Genomic DNA, 27,131 nt, shown 5'->3' on the forward strand with positions numbered 1-27,131 from the left:
CCCTGGAGGAATCGCCTTCCAGAGGTCATCCCGTCTACCTGAGGGAATCGCTTACCGGAAGGCATCCCGTTCCCCGGGGGGAATCGCTTACCCGAAGTGGAAGACAAGATGTTAACGAGGGCGACCTGAGAGTCGGAAAGGGCCTCTTGGTAAGAAAGGTTGGCCAGAAACCACTGAGGGGGAAAAAGAAAAATCAAACAAAAGCCCAGTTAACCCAGGACTTAATCCGTGTTCTTTCCATTTTGGGTTTCGGCCGAATCTGGCCTTCTCCTAAAGGATCACGTTTATCAACTCCGGAGGACTGTGCTCGCCCAAGTGCTCAGTACAGTGCTCCGCCCGCAGCAAGCGCTCATTAAATACCACCGATCTGCAGGCTGTAATAATAATAATGTTGGTATTTGTTAAGCGCTTACTATGTGCCGAGCACTGTTCTAAGCGCTGGGGGAGATACAAGCGTGGCTAGAGAAGCAGCGTGGCTCAGTGGAAAGAGCCCGGGCTTGGGAGTCAGGGGTCACGAGTTCGAATCCCGGCTCTTCCACTTGTCAGCTGTGTGACCGTGGGCAAGTCACTTCACTTCTCTGTGCCTCAGTTACCTCATCTGGGAAATGGGGATTGAGACCGGGAGCCCCACGTGGGACAACCTGATTCCCCCGTGTCTACCCCAGCGCTTAGAACAGTGCTCTGCACATAGTAAGCGCTTAACAGATACCAACATTATTATTATTATTATTATTATTACAAGGGAATCAGGTTGTCCCACATGGGGCTCACGGTTTTAATCCCCATTTTCCAGATGAGGTCAGTGAGGCACTGAGAAGTGAAGTGACTTGCCCAAAGTCACACAGCTGACAGGCGGCAGAGCGGGATTAGAACCCGTGACCTCTGACTCCTAAGCCAGTGCTCCACATTGGCGGTGTCTACCAACGCTGTTATGCTGTACTCTTCCAAACCTGTAAGTTTATTATGGGCGGTGTCTGTGTCTGTTTTACTGGGGAAGCAGCGTGGCTCAGTGGCAAGAGCCCGGGCTTGGGAGTCAGAGGTCATGGGTTCGAATCCCGGCTCGGCCACTTGTCAGCTGGGTGACTTTGGGCGAGTCACTTCACTTCTCGGTGCCTCAGTGACCTCATCTGGAAAATGGGGATTAAGACCGTGAGCCCCACGTGGGACGACCTGATTCCCCTGTGTCTACCCCAGTGCTTAGAACGGTGCTCGGCACATAGTAAGCGCTTAACAGATACCAGCATGATTATTACTGTACTCTCCCAAACGCTCAGCACAGTGCTCTGCAAACAGGAAGCGCTCCATAAATACGACCGACTGACTGCATACAGTAAGCACCCAATAAATGCCACCGATTGATAGATTGTAAGCTCGCTCCGGGCAGGGAATGGGTCTGCTTATTGCTGAGTTATCCCTCCCATGCGCTTAGTACAGTGCTCTGCACACAGTAAGCGCTCAATAAATACGATTAAATACATGAGCGGGGACTGGGTCCAACCCGATTCACCTGTCTCTATCCCAGCGCTTAGAACAGTGCTTGACACCTAAGCAGCACTCTACAAATACCATCGTTATCATCGTTATAATTACGAAGCGCTCAGTCCAGGCTCTGCACATAGTAAGCGCTCAATAAATATAATCGAACGAACAGGGATTGGGTCCAACCCGAGTCACCTGTCTCTACCCCAGTGCTTAGAACAGTGCTTGACACCTAAGCAGCACCCTATAAATACCATTATTATAATCATTGTTATTAAGCGCTTAGTCCAGGCTCTACACACAGGAAGCGCTCAGTAAATATGATCGAATGAACAGGGATTGAGTCCAATCTGATGAGCTCGTCTCTACCCCAGCGCTCAGAACGGTGCTTGACACCCAATCAGCACCTGGCAAATACCATATTATTATCATTATTAAGCGCTTAGTCCAGTTCTGCCCACAGGAAGCGCTCAGTAAATACGATCGAATGAATGAACAGGGACTGATTCCAACCTGATGAACTCGTCTCTACCCCAGCGCTTAGGACAGTGCTTGACACTCAATCAGCGCCTGACAAACACCACTATTCTTATCATTATTAAGCGCTTAGTCCAGGCTCTGCCCACAGGAAGCGCTCAATAAATACGATCGAATGAATGAACAGGGACTGAGTCCAACCTGATGAACTCGTCTCTACCCCAGCGCTTAGAACAGTGCTTGACACTTAATCAACACCTGACCAACACCACTATTCTTATCATTATTAAGCGCTTAGTCCAGGCTCTGCCCATAGTAAGCGCTCAATAAATACGACTGAATGAACGGGGATCGAGTCCAAGCTGATGAACTTGTCTCTACCCCAGCGCAGTGCCTGACACATAAGTCACGAGAAGCGGCGTGGCTCAGTGGAAAGAGCCCGGGCTTGGGAGTCAGAGGTCACGGGTTCGAATGCCGGCTCTGCTGCTTGTCAGCTGGGTGACTGTGGGCGAGTCACTTCGCTTCTCTGGGCCTCCGTTCCCTCATCTGGAAAATGGGGACGAAGACCGTGAGGCTCCCGTGGGACCACCCGATGACCCTGTATCTCCCCCAGCGCTCAGAACAGTGCCCCGCGCAGGGTAAGCGCTTAACAAATACCAACATTATTATAAGCGTTCGGCACAGAGTGAGCGCTCGGTAAATCCGACCGAATGTCGGCGGGGCCCTGGCGGACGGCGGACCTACCACGAAGCAGAAGAAGAAGCTGATCTTGGCCACCTGTGAGGGCGACAGCTTGTCCGGGGCCTTGGGGGCGACCCCTGGCTGGCGGGGGTCCGGCGGGGCGGCGGGCTGGGGGTCGGCTTCGGCCCCGGCGCTCCAGGGCAGCTGTCGGACTTCCATGATGTTGCTGAACCGCACCCGGGACTTTTTGGCGGCTGGGCGGGAAACGGAGGAGAGAGTAAGGACAAACGGGGGACCGGCCGAGCGCTTCCTGCGTGCCGGGCGCTGTACTAGGCGATGGGACGAGAAGCTGTGAGGAGCGGCGGGGAAGGGGCCCGGGCTGGGGAGACGGAGGTCGTGGGTTCTAATCTACTCACGTCACCTCTCTGGGCCTCGGTTCCCTCATCTGGAAAACGGGGATGAAGACCGTGAGCCCCACGGGGGACGACCCGATGACCCTGTCTCTCCCCTAGCGCTTAGAGCAGTGCTTGGCACATAGTAAGCGCTTACGGATATCATCATCATTATTATTATTAAGGGGGTTATAACGTGGTTACCACGTGGTGCCTGGCAGCGTACTAAGCGATGGGGTGGTTACGACAAGAGTCCCACGTGGGACAGGGACTGGGTTCGACCCGATTTGCTTGTATTCATTCAATAGTATTTATTGAGCGCTTGCTATGTGCAGAGCACTGTACTAAGCGCTTGGAATGGATAAAGCGGTAACAGATACAGTCACCCCAGCGCTTAGAACAGTGCCTGGCACACAGTAAGCGCTTAACAAACACCAGAGTTATCATTATTACTATTAATACGCAAATCGAGTTGGACACGGTCCCTAAGAAAGCCCTCCTCTCACCCACAGACAAGAAAATTCCCAAACGGATCAGGCTCGGTTTTCCTGCTCCAGAAAGGGCCTGATTCATTCACGAGAAGCAGCGTGGCTCAGTGGACAGAGCCCGGGCTAGGGAGTCAGAGGTTGTGGGTTCGAACGCCGACTCTGCCACTTGGCAGCTGTGGGACTGTGGACAAGGCACTTCACTTCTCTGGGCCTCAGTTCCCTCAACTGGAAAATGGGGATTAAGAGTGTGAGCCTCACGTGGGACAACCTGATCACCCTATACGTTGGTATTTGTTAAGCGCTTACTATGTGCAGAGCACTGTTCTAAGCTGTATCACAGACGAGAAAATTCCCAAACGGACCAGGCTCGGTTTTCCTGCTCCAGAAAGGGCCTGATAAGGCTATTTCCCAGAAGCGGCGGCGTGACCTTGTGGGTAGAGCCCGGGCCTGGGAATCAGAAGGACCTGGGTTCTAATCCCGGCTCCGCCACCTGTCTGCTGTGGGACCTAGGGCGAGTCGTTTCACTTCTCTGTGCCTCGGTTTCCTCATCTGGTAAATGGAGACTGTGAGCCCCACGGGGGACAGGGATTGTGTCTTACCTGATTAACTTGTTTCTACATCAGCGTTTAGGACAATGCTTGGTTCATAGTAAGTGCTTAACAAATGCCACGATTATCCTTTTTATGACTTATTACTACACTGAGGCCCGGGAGTCAGAAGGACCTAGGTTCTAATCCCGGCTCCGCCACTTGCCCGCTGTGGGATCTTGGGTGAGTCGCTTCACTTCTCTGAGCCTCAGTTCCCTCATGTGCCTTCGATGCCCATCTACTTGCTTGATTTTATTTTGTCGTCTGCCTCCCCCCTTCTGGATTGTGAGCCCGTTGTTGGGCAGGGATTATCTCTCTTTCTGGCCGAATTGTAATAATATTGGTATTTGTTAAGCGCTTACTATGTGCAGAGCACTGTTCTAAGCGCTGGGGGGGGATCCAGGGTCATCGGGTCGTCCCACGTGAGGCTCACAGTTAATCCCCATTTTCCAGATGAGGTAACTGAGGCCCAGAGAAGTGAAGTGACTCGCCCACAGTCCCACAGCTGCCTAGTGGCAGATCCGGGAGTCGAACCCACGACCTCTGACTCCCAAGCCCAGGCTCTTTCCACTGAGCCACGCTGCTTCCCAACTGTTTATTCCAAGCGCTCAGTACAGCGCTCCGCAGATGTAAGCGCTCCATCAATACGATTGAATGAATGAATGGAAAACGGAGACGAAGACTGTGATCCCCATGAGGGACAGGGACCCACGTCTGACCTGATTAGCTTTTATCTTCCCGTGCGCTTAGTAATAATAATAATAATAATGTTGGTATTTGTTAAGCGCTTACTACGTGCCGAGCACTGTTCTAAGCGCTGGGGTGGATACAGGGTCATCAGGCTGTCCCATGTGAGGCTCACAGTTAATCCCCATTTTACAGATGAGGTAACTGAGGCCCAGAGAAGTTAAGTGACTTGCCCACGGTCACACAGCTGACAAGTGGCAGAACCGGGACTCGAACACTGCTACGTAATAAGCACTTAACAGATTCCTTAAAACAAAAGCGATGCGACTCGCCCAACTCACACAGCAGACCAGTGGTGGAGCTGCGATCAGGACCCGGGGTAATCTCCCTTAGGCCGTGGTACTTCCCAGTAAGTGCGATCTCACCAGGATGAGAGAAAACTGGAGCATCTCATTTACCCAATTCACTTCATTTACATGCAAAATGCAATTTTAACCGGAAACGCGCAGACGGTGGTGTTTGGAAGGCGAGGAGAGGTTTCTCAGGGACCACGAAAGCTTCCCCTGCCGCCGCCTCTCAGGGCCCAGGAGAGAGAGAGACCATCTCTGAGAAGCGGCGCGGCTCAGTGGAAAGAGCCCGGGCTTTGGGAGTCAGAGGTCATGAGGTCGAATCACCACTCCGCCACTTGTCAGCTGTGTGACTATGGGCAAGTCGCTTCGCTTCTCTGGGCCTCAGTTACCTCATCTGTCAAATGGGGATTAAGACTGGGACCCTCAGGTGGGACAACGTGATGACCCTGTATCTCCCCCAGCGCTTAGAACAGTGCTCTGCACCTAGTAAGCGCTTAACAAATACCAACATTATTATTATTATTATTATCCCCTGCCTCCACTCGGGGATGAGGAGAGCTTCACCTGTTTCCTCTCAGGGTCCAGGAGACCTTCACCTCTCTCCACTCATGGACCAAGAGAGAGTCCCCCACCATCCTTTCAGGGACCAGGAATGTTTCAACTAACTCCTCTCGGGGACAGGAGAGCTTCACCTGCCTCCTCTCAGGGTCCAGAAGAGCTTCGCCTGCCTCCTCTTAGGGACAAAAAGAGCCACACCTGATTCCTCTAAGGGATTAAGAGAGAAAGCTTCACCTGACTCCTGTCAGGAAGCAGAAGAGCTTTACTCGCCTCCTCTCAGGACTACAAGAGCTTCCCCTGAATCCTCTCAAGGCTGAGGAGAGCTTCACCTGCTTCCTCTCAGGGATCATGATAGTCTCACCTGCCTCCTCTCAGGGATGAGGAGAGCTTCACCAGATTCCTCTCTAGGACCAGGAGAGCAACACCTGATTCCTTTCAAGGAGCAAGACAGCCTCAGCTGCTTCCTCTCACGGACCAAGAGAACTTCACCTGCCTCCTCTCAGGGATCAAGAGAGTCTCACCTGACTCCTCTAAGGGATCAAGAGAGCTTCACTTTTCTCCCAGGGAGCAGGAGAGCTTCACTCGCCTCCTCTCAAGAACCACAAGAGCTTCTCCTGAATCCTCTCAGGGATGAGGAGAGCTTCACCTTCACCAGACCTTCACCAGATTCCTCTCAGGAGCCAGTAGAGCTTCACCGGACTCTTCTCAGGGCCCAGGAGAGCTACACCTGCCTCCTCTCTAGGACCAGGAGAGCATCACCTGATTTCTCTCAAGGATCAAGACAGCCTCACCTGCCTCCTCTCAGGGATCAAGAGAGCCTCACCTGACTCCTCTAAGGGATCAAGACAGCTTCACTTTCCTCCTCTCAGGGACCAGGAGAGCTTCACTCGCCTCCTCTCAAGAACCGCAAGAGCTTCCCCTGAACCCTCTCAGGGATGAGGAGAGCTTCACCTGCCTCCTCTCAGGGATGAGGAGAGCTTCACCAGATTCCTCTCTAGGACCAGGAGAGCAACACCTGATTTCCCTCAAGGAGCAAGACAGCCTCAGCTGCTTCCTCTCAGGGACCAAGAGAACTTCACCTGCCTCCTCTCAGGGATCGAGAGTCTCAACTGACTCCTCTAAGGGATCAAGACAGCTTCGCTGTCCTCCTCTCAGGGACCAGGAGAGCTTCACTCGCCTCCTCTCAAGAACCGCAAGAGCTTCCCCTGAATCCTCTCAGGGATGAGGAGAGCTTCACCAGACTACCTCTCAGGGATGAGGAGAGCTTCACCTGCTTCCTCTCAGGATCCAGGAGAGCTTCACCTGATTTCTCTCAAGGACCAAGACAGCTTCACCTGATTCTTCTCAGGGACCAGGAGAACTTCCCCTGATTCCTCTCAAGGACCAGGAGAGAACTTCACCTGATTCCTCTAAGGGACCAAGAGAGAAAGTTTCAAGGAGCAGGGGAGCTTCACTCACCTCCTCTCAGGGACCACAATAGCTTCCCCTGAATCCTCTCAGGGATGAGGGGACTTTCACCTGCCTCCTCTCAGGAATCAGGAGGGCGTCACCTGACTCTTCTCAGGATCCAGGAGAGCTTCACCTGCCTCCTCTCAGGAACCAGAGGGGTTTCACCTGCCTCCTCTCAGGGATCAAGATAGTCTCACCTGCCTCCTCAGGGATGAGGAGAGCTTCACCAGACTCCTCTCAGGAACCAGGAGAGCCTCACCTGCTTCCTCTCAAGGATCAAGAGAGCATCACCTGCTTCCTCTCAGGGACCAGGAGACTTTACCTGCCTCCTCTCAGGGATCAAGACAGCTTCGCTTTCCTCCTCTCAGGGAGCAGGAGAGCTTCACTCGCCTCTGCTCAAGAACTGCAAGAGCTTCCCCTGAATCCTCTGAGGGATGAGGAGAGCTTCACCAGACTCCCCTCAGGAACCAGGAGAGCTTCACCTGATTTCTCTCAAGGACCAAGACAGCTTCACCTGACTCTTTTCAGGGCCCAGGAGAGCTTCACCTGATTCCTCTCAGGGAGCAGAAGAGAAAGTTTCACCTGAGTCCTCTCAGGGATGAGGACAGCTTCAACTGCTTCCTCTCAGGAACCAGGAGAGCTTCACCTGCCTCTTCTCTAGGACCAGGGGAGCTTCACCTGCTTCCTCTCAGGGACCAGGAGAGCTTCACCTGATTCCTCTAAGGGACCAAGAGAGAAAGTTTCAGGGACCAGAAGAGCTTTACTCACCTCCTCTCAGGGACCACAAGAGCTTCCCCTGAATCCTCTCAGGGATGAGGAGAGCTTCACCTGCTTCCTCTCAGGAACCAGGAGAGCTTCACCTGCCTCTTCTCTAGGACCAGGGGAGCTTCACCTGCTTCCTCTCAGGGACCAGGAGAACTTCACCTGTCTCCTCTCAAGGATCGAGAGAGTCTCACCTGACTCCTCTCAAGGACCAGGAGAGCTTCCCTCGCCTCCTCTCAGGGACCACAAGAGCTTCCCCTGAATCCTCTCAGGGATGAGGAGAGCTTCACCTGCCTCCTCTCAGGAACCGGGAGAGCTTCACCTGATTCCTCTCCGGGACCGGGAGAGCTTCACCTGATTCCTCTCCGGGACCGGGAGAGCTTCACCTGATTCCTCTCCGGGACCCAGAGTCCTCCACTTGCCTCCTCTGGGGGACCATGAGACTTTCCCGATTCCTCTCAGGGTCCAGAAGAAGTTCACTTGCCTCCTCTGAGGAACCTGGAATTCTCTCCTCTTTCCACCCCTTTCTCCCTCCAGACTGCAGCACTTCTGCACTCGTTTCTCCTCCTCTAGCCTGTAAAGCCTCTGTAGACAGGGAACATGGCTGCCAACTCTGTATTTTCCTCTCCCAGGCGCTCAGCCCAGTGCTCTGCACATAGTAGACTGTCAGCTCCCTGAGGGCAGAGATTGCATCTACTAACTCTAGTCTCCTCTCCCCAGTGTTTACCAGAGTGCTCTGCCCTCAGTAGACTATCAGTTCCTTGAGGGCAAGGAATGTGCCTCCTAACTCTTCATCCTCTCCCAAGCGTCCAGCACAGTGCTCCGCACACAGTAGCCTGTCAGCTCCTTGAGGGCGGGGCCCGTATTCTCTAATGTTCTCTAACGGTGTCGTCTCGTCCTGAGCTCAGCTGGGGTCGGAGGTCCTGGGGGGGGGGGGGGGGGGGGAGATCAGCCCCGGGGCCGGATTTCCCGGGAGCGGCACTTTCGGCCGCGCACTCACTCGTTTCCGCGTCGCTCTTGGCCGCGTCGGGCTTTCCCCCGGGCAGGTCGTGAAATCTGACGGGGACGTAGAGGGGTTCGCTCTGGAAGGCAGGGGGTGCGTGTGGTTACCTCCCGGGCGGCCCCCGCCAGCCCCCCACAACGTCTCCGGGAGGCCTTCCCTGACCGCGCCCGCCTCTCCTCTCCTTCCGCTCCCTTCCGCGTCGCCCCGACTCGCTCCCTTTCTTCATCCCCCCCCTCCCTCAGCCCCACGACACTTATGTCCACATCCCTCATTTATTCATTTCCATTCACATCTGCCTCCCCCACCTAGACTGTGAGCTCGTTGTGGGCAGGGAATGTGTCTGTTTACTGTTAAGTTGGATTCTCCTAAATGCTTAATACAATGCTCTGCATGCAGTACTTAATAATAATAATAATAATGTTGGTATTTGTTAAGCGCTTTCTATGGGCAGAGCACTGTCCTAAGCGCCGGGGTAGACACGGGGGAATCAGGTCGTCCCACGTGGGGCTCCCGGTCTTCATCCCCATTTTACAGATGAGGTCGCTGAGGCCCAGAGAAGTGAAGCGACTCGCCCAAAGTCACACAGCTGACAAGTGGCCGAGCCGGGATTCGAACCCACGACCTCTGACTCCAAAGCCCGGGCTCTTTCCACTGAGCCACGCTGCTTCTCCATCCTGATCCTCCTCGACCTCTCAGCTGCCCTTGACACTGTGGACCATCCCCTTCTCCTCAACACGTTATAATAATAATGTTGGTATTTGTTAAGCGCTTACTATGTGCAGAGCACTGTTCTAAGCGCTGGGGGAGATTCAGAACACGTCATCCGATCTTGGCTTCACTGACTCCGTCCTCTCCTGATTCTCCTCTTATCTCTCTGCCCGTTCATTCTCCGTCTACCTCGGCGGGCTCCTCCTCTGCCTCCCGCCCCCTCACTGTGGGGGTCCCTCAAGGCTCATTTCCGGGCCCCCTTCCAGTCTCCGTCTACACTCACTCCCTCGGTGAACTCATTCGCTCCCACGGCTTCAACTCTCATCTCTGTGCGGACGACACCCAAATCGACACCTCCTCCCCGGTTCTCCCTCCCTCCCTCCAGGCCGGCATCTCCTCCCGCCTCCGGGACGTCTCCCCCCGGCTGTCCTCCCGCCACCTCAAACACGCCCGAGACCGAGCTCCTCATCTTCCCTCCCGGACCCCGTCCTCTCCCCAACTTCCCCGTCCCGGTGGGCGGCCCCGCCGTCCTTCCCGTCTCCCGGGCCCGCGACCTGGGTGTCGTCCTCGACCGCGCTCTCTCATTCACCCCGCACGTCCGATCCGTCACCGAATCCTGCCGGTCTCCCCTTCGCGACATCGCCGAGATCCGCCCTTTCCTCTCCATCCACACTCCTACCACGTGAGTACCATCGCTCATCCTCTCCCGCCTAGACGACGGCCTCGGCCTCCTCTCTGACCTCCCGACCTCCTGCCTCTCCCCACTCCAGTCCACACTTCACTCCGCAGCCCGGCTCGTCTTCCTACGGAAACGCTCGGGGCCTGTCACTCCCGTCCTCAAAAACCTCCAGTGGTCGCCTATCAACCTTCGCATGAAGCAAAAACCCGTCACCCTTGGCTTCCAAGCCCCCCACGCCCCGGCGCCGTCCTCCCTCCCCTCCCTTCCGTCCTCCTCCGTCCCGGGCCGCACGCCCCGCTCCTCCGCCGCCGCTCGCCTCCTCCCCGGGCCTCCGGCTCGCCCGGCCCGCCGGAGACCCCCGGCCCGCGTCCTCCCGCTGTCCCGGACGCCCTCCCTCCTCAGATCCCACAGACGATTCCTCTCCCCCCCCATTCAAAGCCCTACCGAAGGCCCGTCTCCTCCGAGAGGCCTTCCCCGACCGCGCCCTCCTCTCCTCCCGCTCCCTTCCGCGTCGCCCCGACTCGCTCCCTTTCTTCGTCCCCCGTCCCGGCCCCGCACCGCTTAAGTCCACGTCCACCTTTTATTTATTTCTATTCATGTCCGTCTCTCCCTCTACACTGCAAGCTCGTTTGGGGCAGGGAATGTGTCCGTTCATTCCCGTGTTGTAATGATCATCATGGTGGTATTTTTTAAACGCTTACTATGTGCCAGGAACTGTATTAAGCGCTGGGGTGGTTATGAGAAAACGGGGTTGGACGCGGTCCCTGTCCCCCGTGGGGCTCACGGTCTCAATCCCCATTTTCCAGATGAGGTCACTGAGGCCCAGAGAAGTGAAGCGACTTGCCCAAAGTCACACAGCGGCCAAGCGGTGTGCCGGGATTCGAACCCCTGACCTTCTGACTCCTAGGCCTGCGCTCTATCCACCTCACCACGGTGTCCTCTCCCAAGCGCTTAGTACAGTGCCCTGCACACAGTTAAGCACTCCACAAATACGACCGGATGAATGACTATCATCAGTGGAATGACTCTTTCCACTGGGCTCCCAGTCTTCATCCCCATTTTCCAGATGAGGTCACGGAGGCCCAGAGAAGGGAAGTGGCTTGCCCGAGGTCACCCAGCAGACACGTGGCGGGATTAGAACCCAAGTCTTTCTGACCCCCCCCCCCCCCCCCAGGCCCGGGATCCGACGCCATCCGATCGGGACGGTAATTGGGGAAGCAGCACAGCCTAGAGGAAAGCGGTCGGGTCCGGGAGTCGGAGGACCTGGGTTCTAATCCGCCTCCCCGCCGTGCCTGCTGTGTGGCCTTGGGCAAGTCACTTCAGTTCTCCGGGCCTCAGTTTCCTCCACTGTAAAATGGGGAGTCCATTCCCCTTCTCCCTCCGACTTAGTGAGCCCCATGTAGGACGGGGACGGTGTCCAACCCCCTTTCCTTGAGTCTATCCCAGTGCTCGGCACACAGTAAGTGCCTCCAACGTGTACCGTAGATCTTCTTCTTATCATTAATATGACCAACCCTAACTCTAATTATTCCCAACGATCATAATAATCGGTCATTAGTATTCATCGAGCACAGAGCGCCGTACTAAGCGCTCGGGAGAGTACAGTCCACCAGAATTAGCGGAAGCGTTCCCTGTTGACTCCGGGCTAAGCGTTGGGGTAGATTCAATAAATCTAATCGAGAAGCAGCGCGGCTCAGTGGAAAGAGCCCGGGCTTGGGAGTCAGAGTTCGTGGGTTCGAATCCCGGCTCTGCCTCTCGTCAGCTGTGTGACTGTGGGCGAGTCGCTTCACTTCTCTGGGCCTCAGTTCCCTCCTCTGGAAAATGGGGATGAAGACCGGGAGCCCCACGCGGGACGAGCTGACGACCTGGTACCTCCCCCAGCGCTCAGAACAGTGCTCTGCACATAGTAAGCGCTTAACAAATACCGTCATCATTATTATTATTATTACAAGCAAATCGGATGGGACACAATCCCCATCTTGCCTGGGGCACACTGTCTTCATCCCCATTTTGCAGATGAGGGAACTGAGGCTCAGACGGGGGCAGAGCCGGCATTAAAACCCACATCCTTCCTCCTCCCGTGCTCGAGCTCTCTCCACTAAGCCCCGCTGCGTCTTCTCTCTCCCCCAGCGCTCAGCACGGTGCCTGCCACCCAGGAGACCCTTAACAAACGCCGCGGAAAAGGACGCCATTTCACCCCAAAGTGCCCCCTGTGAGAAGCAGCACGGCCTAGCGGATGGATCCCGGGCCCGGGGGTCAAAAGGTCATGGGTTCAGATCCCGGCTCCGCCGCCCGCCCGCCGGGTGACCCCGGGCCGGTGGCTTCACTTCTCTGGGCCTCGGTTCCCTCGTCTGTCGAACGGGGATGAAGGCCGTGAGCCTCACGGGGGGCCAAGGCGATGACCCTGTAACCCCGGCAGTGCCCGGCACGGAGTAAGCGCAAATGCTGCTTACTCTCAGATGAGCGAGGAGAGGTCGCCTCCTCCGGGAGGCCTTCCCACCCCGAGCTTCCCCTTTTCCCTCTGCTCCCTCTCTGCTCCCCCTTCCCCTCCCCTCAGCTAAGCCCCCTTTTCCCCCCTTTCCCTCCGCTCCTCCCCCTCTCCCTTCCCCTCCCCTGGGCAGTCTCCTCATTTGGATAGATTATTTATTCCCCGATTTATTTTGCGAATGAGGTGTCCATCCCCTTCGTTCTACTTATCGCGATGACGTCGTCTCGTTTTTGTCCGTCCGTCTCCCCCGATTCGACCGCGAGCCCGTCACTGGGCGGGGACGGTCTCCGTCTGTTGCCGAATTGTCCAAACGCTCAGTCCGGTGCTCCGCACATAGGAAGCGCTCGATAAATACTACTGAATGAACGAATGCCGTCGCCGGCATCGTCGTGTCCCCCGCTTCCCCGACCTTTGATTTTCCTCCGCCCTCCGTCCTCGGCCTTCCCCCCTCCATCTCTCCGGGGGGGGGGGGGCTCAGTTATTCATCCCTTCGATGGTATTTATTGAGCGCTCCCTGTGCGCGGAGCCTCTAAGCACTTGGCAAGTCCAACTGGGCAACGGACAGAGACCATCCCTGCCCGACAACGGGCTCACGGTCTACAGAAGCAGCGGGGCTCAGTGGAAGGAGCCCGGGTCGTGGGTTCTAATCCCGGCTCCGCCACGTGTCGGCTGTGTGACCTTGGGCAAGTCACTTGACTCCTCTGGGCCGCAATTCCCTCATCTGTAAAATGGGGATGAAGACTGTGAGCCCCACACGGGACAACCGGATGACCCTCTATCTGCCCTTGCGCTTAGAACAGTGCTCGGCACGTAGTAAGCGCTTAACAAATACCAACACTATTAGAGAAACAGCGTGGCTCAGTGGAAAGAGCACGGGTTTAGGAGTCAGAGGTCACGGGTTCGAATCCCGGCTCTGCCACCTGTCAGCTGGGTGAGTTTGGGCAAGTCATTTGACTTCTCGGTGCCTCAGTGACCTCATCTGTGAAACGGGGATAATAATTGGTATCTGTGAAGCGCTTACTATGTGCAGAGCACTGTTCTAAGCGCTGGGGTAGATACAGGGTCATCAGGGTGTCCCGCGTGAGGCTCCCAGTTAATCCCCATTTTACAGATGAGGGAACCGAGGCCCAGAGAAGCGAAGTGACTCGCCCACAGTCACGCAGCTGACAAGGGGCAGAGCCGGGAGTCGAACTCGTGACCTATGACTCCGAAGCCCGGGCTCTTTCCACTGAGCCAGGCTGCTTCCCGAAGACCGGGAGCCTCACGTGGGACCACCCGATGACCCTGTTTCTCCCCCAGCGCTTAGAACAGTGCTCGGCACAGAGTAAGCGCTTAACAAGTCCCAATATTATTATTATTATTATTATTATTGTTAGAAGGGGGAGACGGACGACAAAACAAAAGAAGTAGACGGGCATCAGTGGCATCTCCCCGCCCTCGGGGAGGCCGGGGGACTTTCTGGTCTCCTCCTCCGAGGGCAGGACCCCCGGCCCGGCCCTGCCCGCCCCCCGGATCCCCCGGCAAGGCGGCCGACTTACCAGGGAGCCGTTGGCCGCGGTGTCTCCGCCGTAGGTGGCAAAGTAGCCCTCGGCATCTGCAAGCTGAACGTGGGAATGGATCCGTCAGGCTGGCGCCCAGATAATAATAATAACGTTGGCATTTGTTAAGCGCTTACTACGGGCAGAGCACCGTTCTAAGCGCTGGGGGAGATACGGGGTCATCGGGTCGTCCCCCGTGAGGCTCCCGGTCTTCCTCCCCATTTTCCAGATGAGGGAACCGAGGCCCAGAGAAGTGAAGTGACTCGCCCACAGTCACCCGGCTGACCAGGGGCAGAGTCGGGATTCGAATCCATGACCTCTGACTCCCAAGCCCGGGCTCTTTCCACTGAGCCACGCTGCTTCTCTAACAGAGACTGAACCTCCATTTTGCAGACGGAGGAACTGAGGCCCAGAGGAGTGAGGTGGACAGAGCCCGGGCTCCACTGCTGGTCTGCTGGGTGACCTTGGGCAACCTCTCTGGGCCTCGGGGACCTCATCTGGAAAACGGGGATGGAGACCGTGAGCCCCACGGGGGACAGGGACTGGGTCCAACCTGACTTTCTCCTATCCACTCCAGCGCTTAGTACGGTGTCTGGCACATAATAATAATAATATTGGCATTTAAGCGCTTACTATGTGCAGAGCACTGTTCTAAGCGCTGGGGGAGATACAGGGTCTTCATCCCCATTTTCCAGAGGAGGGAACTGAGGCCCAGAGAAGTGAAGTGACTCGCCCACAGTCACCCAGCTGACGAGTGGCAGGGCCGGGATTCGAACCCACGACCTCTGACTCCCAAGCCCGGCCTCTTTCCGCTGAGCCACGCTGCTTTTAAGTGGTTAAATGGCTCAGTTATCATGTATTATTATTAATCATATCTTTTCTCCTTCTTAAACCATTCGCTCTCCAATGGCTTCTTCTCTGCTGTTTTCAATCACGCCCACCCATTCATTCATTCAATCGTATTTATCGAGCGCTTCCTACGTGCAGAGCACCGGACTGAGCGCTGGGAACGGACAATTCGGCCACGGATAGAGACGGTCCCCGCCCACTGACGGGCTCACGGTCTCATCGGGGGAGACGGACGGACAGAACAATGGCAATAAATGGAATCAAGGCGGGTTAGGATAATAATGTTGGTATTTGTTAAGCGCTTCCTACGTGCAGAGCACCGTTCTAAGCGCCGGGGGAGATTTACAGGGTAATCAGCTTGTCCCACGGGAGGCTCCCAGTCTTCATCCCCATTTTCCAGAAGAGGTCACCGAGGCCCAGAGAAGTGACGTGACTCGCCCACAGTCACCCAGCTGCCAAGTGGCAGAGCCGGGGTTCGAATCCACGACGTCGGACTCCCAGGCCCGGGCTCTTGCCACTGAGCCACCCTGCCTTCTCTTAAACGGTTGGATCAACGTCGTAGCCGTAACCGTAGCCCACGTCTTCCCTGTCCTAAAAAGATCCCTCTTTCGGCCCCACAGCTCCCTCCAGTTCTGGCCCCGTCCCCCCCCGTACTCCAAACTCCTTGGGGGAGTCTTCTACACCCACTATCTCCACTTCTCCTCCTCCAGGAGCAGGCAGCGTGGCTCAGGGCCAAGAGCCCGGGCTTGGGAGTCAGAGGTCATGGGGACGAAGACCGTGAGCCCCACGGGGGACAACCCGATTCCCCTGCGTCTCCCCCAGCGCTTAGAACAGTGCTCGGCACAGAGTGAGCGCTTGACAGATACCAACATTATTAAGTGGCAGAGCAGGGATTCGAACCCACGACCTCCGACTCCCAAGCCCGGGCTCTTTCCACGGAGCCACGCTGCTTCTCATGCCGCTCCGTTAAGCGCCCGCTATTCGGCGGACGCCGTCCCGAGCGCTGGGGTGGATACAACGGCGCTTAGAAGAGTCCCGGGCACCCAGTAAGCGCTCCCCAGATGTCGTCATCGTCGCGGAAAGCACTCGGGTTTGGGAGTCGGAGGTCGTGGGTTCTAATCTCGGCTCCGCCGCTTGGCAGCGGCGGGACTTTGGGCAAGTCACTTCCCTTCTCTGGGCCGCCTGTCTCTCCCCACTCCGGTCCAGCCTTCATTCTGCTCCCTGGATACCTTCTTTGGGCGGGGAATGTGCCTGTTCTATTATTCTACTGTCCTCGCCCAAGCGCTCAGTACAGTGCTCTGCCCACAGGGCTCCAGAAACGCTGCGCGCAGTAAGCGCTCAATAAATACAACTGAATGACCCGAATGACTGATTGGGACTGGGAGAAGAGGACAGGAGGACTGAGTCAGGGAAGGCCTCTTGGAGGAGATGGACCCTCAACCAATCAATCGGTGGTATTCACTGAGCGCTTACTAGGTGCGGAGCACTGTCTCTGTTGCCGACTTGTCCATTCCAAGCGCTTAGTCCGGTGCTCTGCACCTAGTAAGCGCTCAGTAAATACTGTTGAACGAATGAACGAATGTACCCAGCGCTTGGAAGAGTAATAATAATGATTTGGTATTTGTTAAGCGCTCACTAGGTGCAGAGCGCCGTTCTAAGCGCTGGGGGAGATACAGGGTCGTCGGGTCGTCCCACGGGAGGCTCCCGGTCTTCGTCCCCATTTTTCCAGATGAGGTCACTGAGGCCCAGAGAAGGGAAGTGAGGCGCCCACGGTCACACAGCTGACAAGGGGCGGGACCGGGATTCGAACCCGTGACCTCCGACTCCCAAGCCCGGGCTCTTGCCACTGAGCCACGCCGCTTCTCGTAATTTTGGTATTTGTTAAGCGCTTACTACGTGCCAAGCACTATTCTAAGCGCTGGGGGGCGGGGGGGGGGGGGGATACAAAGCGATCAGGTTGTCCCCCGTGGGGCTCCCGGTCTTCATCCCCATTTTCCAGATGAGGTCACTGAGGCTCAGAGAACAATAATAATAATAATAATGACGATGGTATTTGTTAAGCGCTTACTATTTGCCAGGCACCGTTCTAAGCGCTGAGGGATACGAGGCGATCCCGTTGTCTCACGTGGGGCTCGCCGTTTTTAATCCCCATTTTCCAGATGAGGTCACTGAGGCCCAGGGAATCATCATAATAATAACGATGGCGCTTGTTAAGCGCTTACTACGTGCCCGTTCTAAGCGCCGGGGGAGATCCAGGGTCATCGGGCGGTCCCACGGGAGGCTCCCGGTCTTCATCCCCATTTTCCAGATGAGGGAACTGAGGCCCGGAGAAGCGACTCGCCCACGGTCCCCCAGCCGACAAGGGGCGGGGGGGGGGGGGGCGGGATCGGAACCCACGACCTCGACTCCCAAGCCCGGCCCCTTTCCGCTGAGCCACGCTGAAGCGACTCGCCCACGGTCCCCCCAGCCGACAAGGGGCGGGGGCGGGATCGGAACCCACGACCTCTGACTCCCAAGCCCGGGTCCCCGGCCCGCGTCCCGCCACTCACCAGAGCCCCGGGCCCGGCGTGGGATCGGCGCGTACACTGCCTCCGCCACGGCCTCCACACCGCGAAGCCCACGAGGTAGAGGACGAACATGGACGTCTTGGCGAAGGTGCTGAAGAACGGCTTGTTGTACTGACTGAACACGTACTGCGGCGGGAAAGGCACGAGACCGTCAGCCCCCCTGCTCGAACCCGCCACCTTCGAATCGCAACAGTAACGACGATGCCGGAATTTGCTGAGCGCCGTTCTAAGCGCCGGGGTGGATGCCGGGTCATCGCGTCGGCCCCCGCGGGGCTCCCGGTCTTCATCCCCATTTCCCAGGTGAGGGAACTGAGGCCCAGAGAAGAATAATTTACCATGACGGTATCCGTTAAACTATGTGCCAAGCACTGTTCTAATAATAATGATGATGTTGGCATTTGTTAAGCGCTTACTAGGTGCCGAGCACCGTTCTAAGCGCTGGGGGAGGCGCAGGGGGATCAGGTCGTCCCCCGTGGGGCTCCCGGTCTTCAGCCCCATTTTCCAGTTGAGGTCACTGAGGCTCAGAGAAGCGAAGTGACTTGCCCACAGTCAGCCGCAAAGTGGCAGAGCCGGGATTCAAACTCGTCACCTCTGACTCCCAAGCCCGGACTCTTTCCACTGAGCCACGCTGCTTCTCTACAGTGCTGGACACCCAGTGAGCGCTTAAGAAGAACCATAATTCTTACTGTTCATTCATCTCATAGTATTTATCGAGCGCTTCCGATGCGCAGAGCACTGGACCGAGCGCTTGGAATGGACAGGTCGGCGACAGAGAGAGAAAATCCCTGGGGATGAAGACCGGGAGCCCCACGGGGGACGACCCGATGACCCCGTCTCTCCCCCCCAGCGCTTAGAACGGTGCTCGGCACATCGTGAGCGCTTAACAGATACCCACGTGACTATTAACAAATACCACCGGTGGGCTCCGCCTCCTCACATCCCACCGACGCTGACTCTCCCGCCCTTCCAATAATAATAATAACGTTGGCATTTGTTAAGCGCTCCCTATGTGCCGAGCACCGTTCTAAGCGCCGGGGTAGACACGGGGGAATCGGGTCGTCCCACGGGGGGCTCCCGGTCTTCATCCCCATTTGACGGATGAGGGAACTGAGGCGCAGAGAAGTGAAGCGACCCGCCCACGGTCACCCAGCCGACGAGTGGCAGAGCTGGGATTCGAACTCGTGAGCCCTGACCCCAGAGCCCGGGCTCTTTCCGCCGAGCCACGCTGCTTCCAAGCCTCACTGAAGGCCCCCCTCCTCCCGGGAGCCTTCCCGGACCGCGCCCTCCTCTCCTCCCGCTCCCGCCTCGCTCCCCTTCTTCCTTCCCCCGTCCCGGCCCCGCCGACGTCCACATCCCTCGTTTTATTTTATTTATCGGTCTCAAGGTCCGTCTCTCCCGCTCCAGTCCGTGAGCCCGTCGGCGTCCCCGTTTACTGCTGCCTCCTCCTTTCCCCGGCGCTTAGGCCGGTGTTCGGCGGACGGAGATCATAATGATACTGATGCCGGTATTTGTCGAGCGCTTCCTACGAGCGCCGTTCTACGCGCCGGGGGAGAGACGGGCTCACCGGGCGGTCCCACGGGAGGCTCCCGGTCTTCACCCCCGTTTGACAGAGGGGGGGGGAACCGAGGCCCAGAGGAGGGAAGCGGCTCGATCGAGGTCACCCGGCTGACGGGTGGTGGCGGGGATTCGAACCCGTGACCTCCGGCTCCCCACGCGGCCTCGGGACGGGAGCCACCTACCGAGGTGAGTTCGGACGAGGCCACCCAGATGACGTCGACGAGGAGGAGGACGGAGACCCCGAGGGCCACGCGGCGACGCTGTGGTGGGCCGCCGCCCCCGCCGCCGGGGGGTCCCGCCCGTGGCATGGCCCGCGGCCCGCGCCTCCTGTCCGGCCACGGGGGCGGCCGCGTCAGAGCCCGCGCGTGGGGGAGACGCCACCCACACACCCGGGGGGAGGCCGGGAGGAGACCCGGGGAGGCTTGGGGGGAGGCCCGAAGAGGCCGGGTCGGGGGGTGGGGGCCACGGTGGAGGTCCAGGGAGATAAAAATAACGATGGGGCTATTTGTTAAGCGCTTACTATGTGCAGAGCGCCGTTCTAAGCGCTGGGGGGGATCAGAATGTCCCACGCGGCTCGGTGGAGAGGCTTCGGAGGCCAAGGTCACGAGTTCAACTCCTGGCTCTGCCACTTAATAATAACATTGGTATCCGTTAAGCGCTTACTATGTGCAGAGCGCCGTTCTAGGCGCTGGGGGAGACACCGGGTCATCGGGTCGTCCCACGGGAGGCTCTCGGTCTTCATCCCCATTTGACAGATGAGGGAACCGAGGCCCAGAGAAGCGAAGCGACTCGCCCACAGTCACACAGCTGACAAGGGGCAGAGCGGGGATTCGAACCCATGACCTCTGACTCCAAAGCCCGGGCTCTTGCCACTGAGCCGCGCTGCTTCTAAGCGCTGGTGGAATCAGAATGTCTCACGTGGCTCAGTGGAAAGACTTCGGAGTCCAAGGTCACGAGTTCAACTCCTGGCTCTGCCACATAATAATAATAATAACGTTGGTATCTGTGAAGCGCTCGCTATGCGCCGAGCACCGTTCTAAGCGCCGGGGTAGACACGGGGGAATCGGGCCGTCCCACGTGGGGCTCACGGTCTTCATCCCCATTTGACGGATGAGGGAACTGAGGCACCGAGAAGTGAAGTGACTCGCCCAAAGTCACACAGCTGACAGGTGGCCCACCGGGGATTCGAACCCACGATCCCTGACACCAAAGCCCGGGCTCTTTCCACGTGTGACTGTGGGCGAGTCACTTCACTTCTCTGGGCCTCAGTGACCTCATCTGGAAAATGGGGATTAAGATTGGGAGCCTCCCGTGGGACGACCCGATGACCCCGTATCTCCCCCGGCGCTTAGAACGGTGCTCTGCACAGAGTCAGAGCTTAACACATACCAACATTATTATTATTATTATTATTATTATTAATAAGCACTTACTCTGTGCAGAGCACTGTTCTAAGCACTGGGGAGGGGGCTCAGAATATCCCATGTAGGGCTTACGGTTTTCATCCCCATTTGACAGATGAGGTCGCCGGGGCCCAGAGAAGTGACTCGGCCACAGTCACCCAGCTGACGAGTGGCGGAGCCGGGATTCGAACCCATGACCTCTGACTCCCCAGCCCGGGCTCTTGCCACCGAGCCGCGCTGCTTCTCGATCCCAGGGAGACCAGGGGGAGAGCCGGGGGGGACTGGGCTGGAGACCCGGGGGGGGGCCTGGGGGGAGGTCCGAAGAGGTCGGGTCGGGGTTGGGGGGCCGCGGCGGAGGTCCCGGGGGGGGGGGGGGGTCAAGGGGTCACTTGATTCTATTTATTTGCTATCGTTTTAACGAGACGTCCTTCCCCTCGACCCCATCTATCGCCGTCGTTCTCGTCCGTCCGTCTCCCCCGATGAGACCGTCAGCCCGTCGGAGGGCGGGGACCGTCTCCGTTACCGATTTGTAATAATAATAATAATGTTGGCATCTGTCAAGCGCTCACTACGTGCCGAGCACCGTTCTAAGCGCTGGGGGAGACCCGGGGGTATCGGGTCGTCCCCCGTGGGGCTCCCGGTCTTCATCCCCATTTGACGGATGAGGGGACTGAGGCCCCGAGAAGTGAAGCGACTCGCCCAAGGTCACCCAGCCGACGAGGGGCCGAGCCGGGATTCGAACCCATGACCTCTGACTCCAAAGCCCGGGCTCTTTCCCCTGAGATCTGTCCATTCCAAGCGCTCAGTCCAGTGCTCTGCACAGAGTAAGCGCTCAATAAATACTATTGAATGAATGAATGAATGAATATTTATCACGATTAAGTTGTCTTGTTTTTGTCCGTCTCCCCGGATGAGACCGTAAGCCCGTCGAAGGGCAGCGACCGTCTCCATCTGTTGCCGATCTGTCCATTCCAAGCGCTCAGTCCAGTGCTCTGCACAGAGTAAGCGCTCAATAAGTACTATTGAATGGATGAAGGAATATTTATCACGATTAAGTTGTCTCGGTTTTGTCCGTCTCCCCCGATGAGACCGGGTGCCGGTCCTTGGGCAGGGCTGGTCTCTATCTGTTGCCCGATTGTCCGTTCCAAGCGCTTAGTCCAGTGCTCCGCACACAGTAAGCGCTCAATAAATACTACTGAATGAATGAATGAATGAGACCCTGGGATGGAGGGCAGAGGGAGGCCTGGGGAGACCGGGGTCGGGGGTCAAGGGGAGGCCGGGGGGAGACCGTGATGGACGCCCAAGGGGGACAAGGGGGAGGCCGGGGGGAGACCGTGATGGACGCCCAAGGGGGGACACGGGGGAGGCCGGGGGGAGACCGTGATGGACGCCCAAGGGGGGACACGGGGGAGGCCGGGGGGAGACCGTGATGGACGCCCAAGGGGGGACACGGGGGAGGCCGGGGGGAGACCGTGATGGACGCCCAAGGGGGACAAAGGGAGAGGCCGGGGGGAGAGGCCGGGGGGCGGGCGGAGGGAGGCGGGGGCCGGGCAGGGCTGGGGGTGGGGGGCGATCCGGGCTCAGGGGGGGCAGATGGAGGGGGGCGATCAGGGCGCAGGGAGGTTGGGGGGGGGTCAGGCCGAGCTGGGGAGGGGTCACGGGGGGGGCGGGGGCAGGGGGCAGTTGGGGGGGGGGGAAGGGTCAGATGGGGGGAGGGGAGGGGGAAGTGGGGCAGGGGGCAGTTCGGGCTGGGGGGGGGGGGCAGGGGGCAGGATGGGGGGGAGGGGGCAGGGGAGGAGGAGGGGAGGGGGCAGGGGAGGGGGAGGGGAGGGGGAGGATAAGGGGCGAGGGGAGGGGGCAGTTGGGGGGGGAAGGGTCAGATGGGGGGGGAGGGGAGGGGGAAGTGGGGCAGGGGGCAGTTCGGACTGGGGGGAGGGGGCAGGATGGGGGGGAGGGGGCGGGGGGGGGGGAGCTGGAAGCCAGGACCCCCCGCCCACCCCCCCCCGTCCCGTCCCGTCCCGTCCCGTCCCGTCCCGGCCCGTCCGTCACTCACAGCGCCCCGCTCCGCGCAGACTCAGTGCGACGCGCCCCGGCGGGGGGCGTGGCCAAGAGCCGGGCAGGGGGCGGGGCCGCGTCGACGTCACCCGAGGGGGCGGGGTCAGGCCCGGGAAGGGACGCGTCCCAACCGGACGTCGCTGTGGGGGCGGGGCCTGCCGCCCAAGGGGGCGTGTCCTGGGCCGACGTCACGGCGGGGGGCGGGGCCTGGCGACGAAGGGGGCGAGTCCGCGGTAGACGTCACGATCGGGGGCGGGGCCGGGGGGGGGCGTGTGCGAGGTGACGTCACGGGTGGGCGGGGCCTGGATGGGCGGGGCGGGGGCGCCCGTGACGTCATGACGTCGGGCGGCGCGTCCTGCTCCAAATGCCCGGATGTGGGCAGACCTGCCCGTCTGCCCTTAGAACGACCCTGCCCTGAGAATTGGGGCCTTTCCCCAGCGCTCACTACGTGCCCGGCCCTGTGCTAAACGCCGGCCACGTCGGGTCGCTCCCGGCCCCGTAATCCCCATTTTCCAGATGAGGCCACTGAGGCCCAGAGAGCTAGAATCCCATTCATTTAATTAGAATAACAATAATAATAACGTTGGTGTTTGTTAAGCGCTTACTATGCGCCGGGCACTGGAGTGAGCGCTAAATAATAATAATAATAATAATAATGTTGGCATTGGTTAAGCGCTCACTATGTGCCGAGCACCGTTCTAAGCGCTGGGGGAGAGACAGGGTCGTCAGGTTGTCCCCCGTGAGGCTCCCAGTTAATCCCCATTTTCCAGATGAGGTCACTGAGGCCCAGGGAATAATAATCATAATGTTGGTATTGATTAAGTGCTCACTATGTGCCGAGCACCGTTCTAAGCGCTGGGGGAGACACAGGGTCATCGGGTCGTCCCACGGGAGGCTCACGGTCTTCATCCCCATTTTCCAGATGAGGTCGCTGAGGCCCAGTGAAGTCACTGGCCCACAGTCACCCAGCTGACAAGGGGCAGAGCTGGGATGCGAACTCATGACCTCTGACTCCGGAGGCCCGGGCTCTTTGCGCTGAGCCACGCTGCTTCTCTAGACTGTAAGCCCGTTGCGGGCAGGGATTGTCTCTCTTTAGGGCTGCATTGCGCTTTCCACGCGCTTAGTACGGAGCTCCACAGACTGGAAGCACTCAAGAAATGCGATTAAATGAATGAATGCGCTTAGAACAGTGCTCTGCACACAGTAAGAGCTCTATAAATAAGATTAAATGAATGAATGCGCTTAGAACAGTGCTCTGCACACATTAAACCCTCTATAAATGTGATTAAATGAATGACTGCGCTTAGTACAGTGCTCTGCACACAATAAACATTCTAAATGTGATTAAATGAATGCACTTAGTACGGTGTTCTGCACACAGTAAGCGATGCAATTGAATGAATGTGCTCAGAACAGTGCTCCGCACACATTAAGCGCTTTATAAATAATTTTAAATGAATGAATGAATGCACTTAGCACAGTGCTCCGCATACAGTAAGCGCTCTATAAATATGATTAAATGAATGAATGAATGAATAATGGCATGCCTGAGGCCACACAGCAGACAAGTGGTGAAGGTAGGATTAGAACCCATGACCACCTGACTCCCAGGCCCGGGCTCTAGCCAACACCCCAGCGTGGCTCAGCGGCAAGAGCCCGGGCTTGGGAGTCGGAGGTCATGGGTTCGAATCCCAGCTCCGCCCCTTGTCAGCTGGGGTGACTGTGGGCGAGTCGCTTCACTTCTCTGGGCCTCAGTTCCCTCATCTGTAAAATGGGGATGAAGACTGTGAGCCTCACGTGGGACCACCCGATGACCCTGTATCTCCCCCGGCGCTTAGAACAGTGCTCGGCACATAGTAAGCGCTTCACAAATACCATCGTTATTATTATCATGATTATTATTACCCCAGGACTCAGTACAGGGCTTGACACTTATTAAGTGCCCAAGTTCCATAAGCACATTAAGAGCAGTGGCTGAAAAAATGCAACACTCTGACCATGGGCCAGTCGCTCCCTCTCTCTTGGCCTCAGTGTCGTCATCTGTAAATAGGGGATTCAATCCTCATTAGTAATCATCATTATGGTCTTCGTTAAGGGCTCGGAGTCTCAATCCCCATTTTACAGATGAGGTAACTGAGGCCCAGAGAATTAAAGTGACTTGCCCAGGGTCACACAGCAGGCTGTTCCCCCCTCCCACTTTGACCGTGAGCCCCTCGTGGGACGGGGACCGTGTCCAACCTGATTAACTTGCATCTACTCCAGCGTTTAGCACAGTACCTGACACATCGTAAGCACTTAAGTATTGCAATCAGCGTAAGCGGCAGAGAATTCGTGCAATGGTATTTATTGAGCGCTTACTGTGTGCAGAGCACTGGACTAAGCGCCTGGAATGGACAATTCGGCAACAGAAGAATCTGGATCCCCTCTAACCGGGGAAATTAGACTTGGATCCGTGGCGTTTACTGAGTACCTGTGGCCAAGTGGAAAGACACAGACCTGGGAGAGAGGGGAGTGCTTAGTACAGTCCAGCGCTTAGAGCAGTGCCTGGCACCTAGTAAGCGCTTAACAAATACCATCCTTATTAGTCTCATCCCCTTAGTGAACAGAGCAGGGACCTGGGAGCCAGAATAATAATGATGATGGTATCTGTTAAGCGCTTACTATGTGCAGAGCACTGTTCTAAGCGCTGGGGTAGACACAGGGTCATGAGGTTGTCCCACGTGAGGCTCACAGTCTTCATCCCCATTTTCCAGGTGAGGGAACTGAGGCGCAGAGAAGTGAATAATAATGTTGGTATCCGTTAAGCGCTTACTAGGTGCCAGGCACTGTTCTAAGCGCTGGGGGATCCACAGGGGAATCAGGATGGCCCACGTGGGGCTCCCAGTCTTCATCCCCATTTTACAGAGGAGGTAACTGAGGCCCAGAGAAGTGAAGTGACTCGCCCACAGTCACCCGGCTGACAAGTGGCAGAGCTGGGAGTCGAACTCATGACCTCGGACTCCCAAGCCCGGGCTCTTTCCACTGAGCCGCGCTGCTTCTCTAAGTGACTTGCCCACAGTCACACAGCTGACAATAATAATAATGGCATTTCTTAAGCGCTTACTATGTACCAAGCACTGTTCTAAGCGCTGGGGGGGTATACAAGGTGATCAGGTTGTCCCACCTGGGGCTCACAGGCATCATCCCCATTTGACAGATGAGGGAAGTGAGGCCCAGAGAAGCCAAGTGACTCGCCACTTCTCGCCCAGAGAAGTGAAGTGACAAGCGACGGAGGCGGAATTAGAACCCACGGCCTCTGACTCCCGAGCCCGGGCTCTTTCCACTGAGCCGCGCTGCTTCTCAGAAGGACCTGAGTTCGAATTCCAGCCTCGCCGCTCATCAGCTGTGTGACCTTGGGCAAATCACTTCGCTTCTCTGGGCCTCAGTGACCTCATCGGAAAGAGGGGGATTAAAAACCGGAGCCCCACGTGGGACAGGGCCTGTGCCCGACCTGCTTAACTAGTATTTCCTCTGCGCTTAGAACAGTGCTTGGCACATAATAAGTGCTTAACAAATGCCATCATTATTATTATTAATATTACTACTTGTCCGTTCTTTGAACCTGGGCAAGTCACTGAACTCCTCTGAGTCTCGGTTTCCTCATAATAATAATAATAATAATAATGTCGGTATCTGTTAAGCGCTCACTATGTGCCGAGCACTGTTCTAAGCGCTGGGGGAGACACAGGGTGATCAGGTCGTCCCGCCTGAGGCTCCCAGTCTTCATCCCCATTTGACAGATGAGGTCACTGAGGCACAGAGAGGTGAAGTGACTTGCCCACGGTCACCCAGCTGACAGGTGGCAGAGCTGGGATTCGAACCCACGACCTCTGACTCCCAAGCCCGGCCTCTTTGCGCTCCTCTGTTCCTGGAGGCGCAATGTTGCATAGTGGAAATTAACCAGAGGATCCGCGGTATTCACTGAACGCTTACTGTGCAGAGCACTGTACTGAGCGCTTGGAAGGGTACAAAGCATCAGAAATGGTAGAAATGTTCCCTGCCCACAAGGAGCTTCCAGCCTCGGCCGAAATAATAGATGATCCTATTAACTATTGTATTTATTAATTCTATATTCTATTATTTGTATTTTATTATTGTTCTACAGTATATATTCATTCAGTCGTATTTATTGAGCGCTTACTGTGTGCAGGGCACTGGACTAAGCGCTCGGAATGGAGAGTTGGGCCACAGATAGGGACCATCCCTGCCCAACGATGGGCCTCAGGCCTAGAAGGGGGGGAGACAGACAACAAAACAAAACAAGTAGTCAGGCATCAATACCATCCGCATAGAGGAATAGAATCACAGATACACATCATTAATGAAATAAATAGA

General features: G+C 57.0%; 1 protein-coding gene across 7 annotated transcripts in view; it reads right to left on the bottom strand.

The window, feature by feature from the left end:
• Window positions 1–22,812, bottom strand: part of SLC35F5 (solute carrier family 35 member F5) — a 42,055-nt gene extending 19,243 nt beyond the window's left edge. For 3 of the 7 annotated variants that reach the window (XM_039913550.1, XM_029072881.1, XM_029072896.2), the window contains exons 1-6: window positions 19,482–19,626; window positions 17,725–17,868; window positions 14,327–14,389; window positions 8,911–8,992; window positions 2,701–2,891; window positions 92–173 (exon numbers count right to left, since the gene is read on the bottom strand). In XM_039913550.1, the coding sequence (XP_039769484.1) occupies window positions 92–173; window positions 2,701–2,891; window positions 8,911–8,992; window positions 14,327–14,389; window positions 17,725–17,868; window positions 19,482–19,607 (688 nt within the window). In that variant the 5' untranslated portion in view covers window positions 19,608–19,626. Of the gene's footprint in view, window positions 1–91; window positions 174–2,700; window positions 2,892–8,910; window positions 8,993–14,326; window positions 14,390–17,724; window positions 17,869–19,481; window positions 19,627–19,819; window positions 19,928–20,732; window positions 20,767–22,755 lie in introns of those variants that run through there. The other 4 variants (XM_029072912.2, XM_029072902.1, XM_029072907.1 and 1 more) reach the window with 4 other exon arrangements.
• Window positions 22,813–27,131: the final 4,319 nt, after the last annotated feature.

This window comes from Ornithorhynchus anatinus, chromosome 1 (assembly GCF_004115215.2).
Source record: "Ornithorhynchus anatinus isolate Pmale09 chromosome 1, mOrnAna1.pri.v4, whole genome shotgun sequence".
Taxonomy (NCBI): Eukaryota; Metazoa; Chordata; class Mammalia; order Monotremata; family Ornithorhynchidae; genus Ornithorhynchus; species Ornithorhynchus anatinus.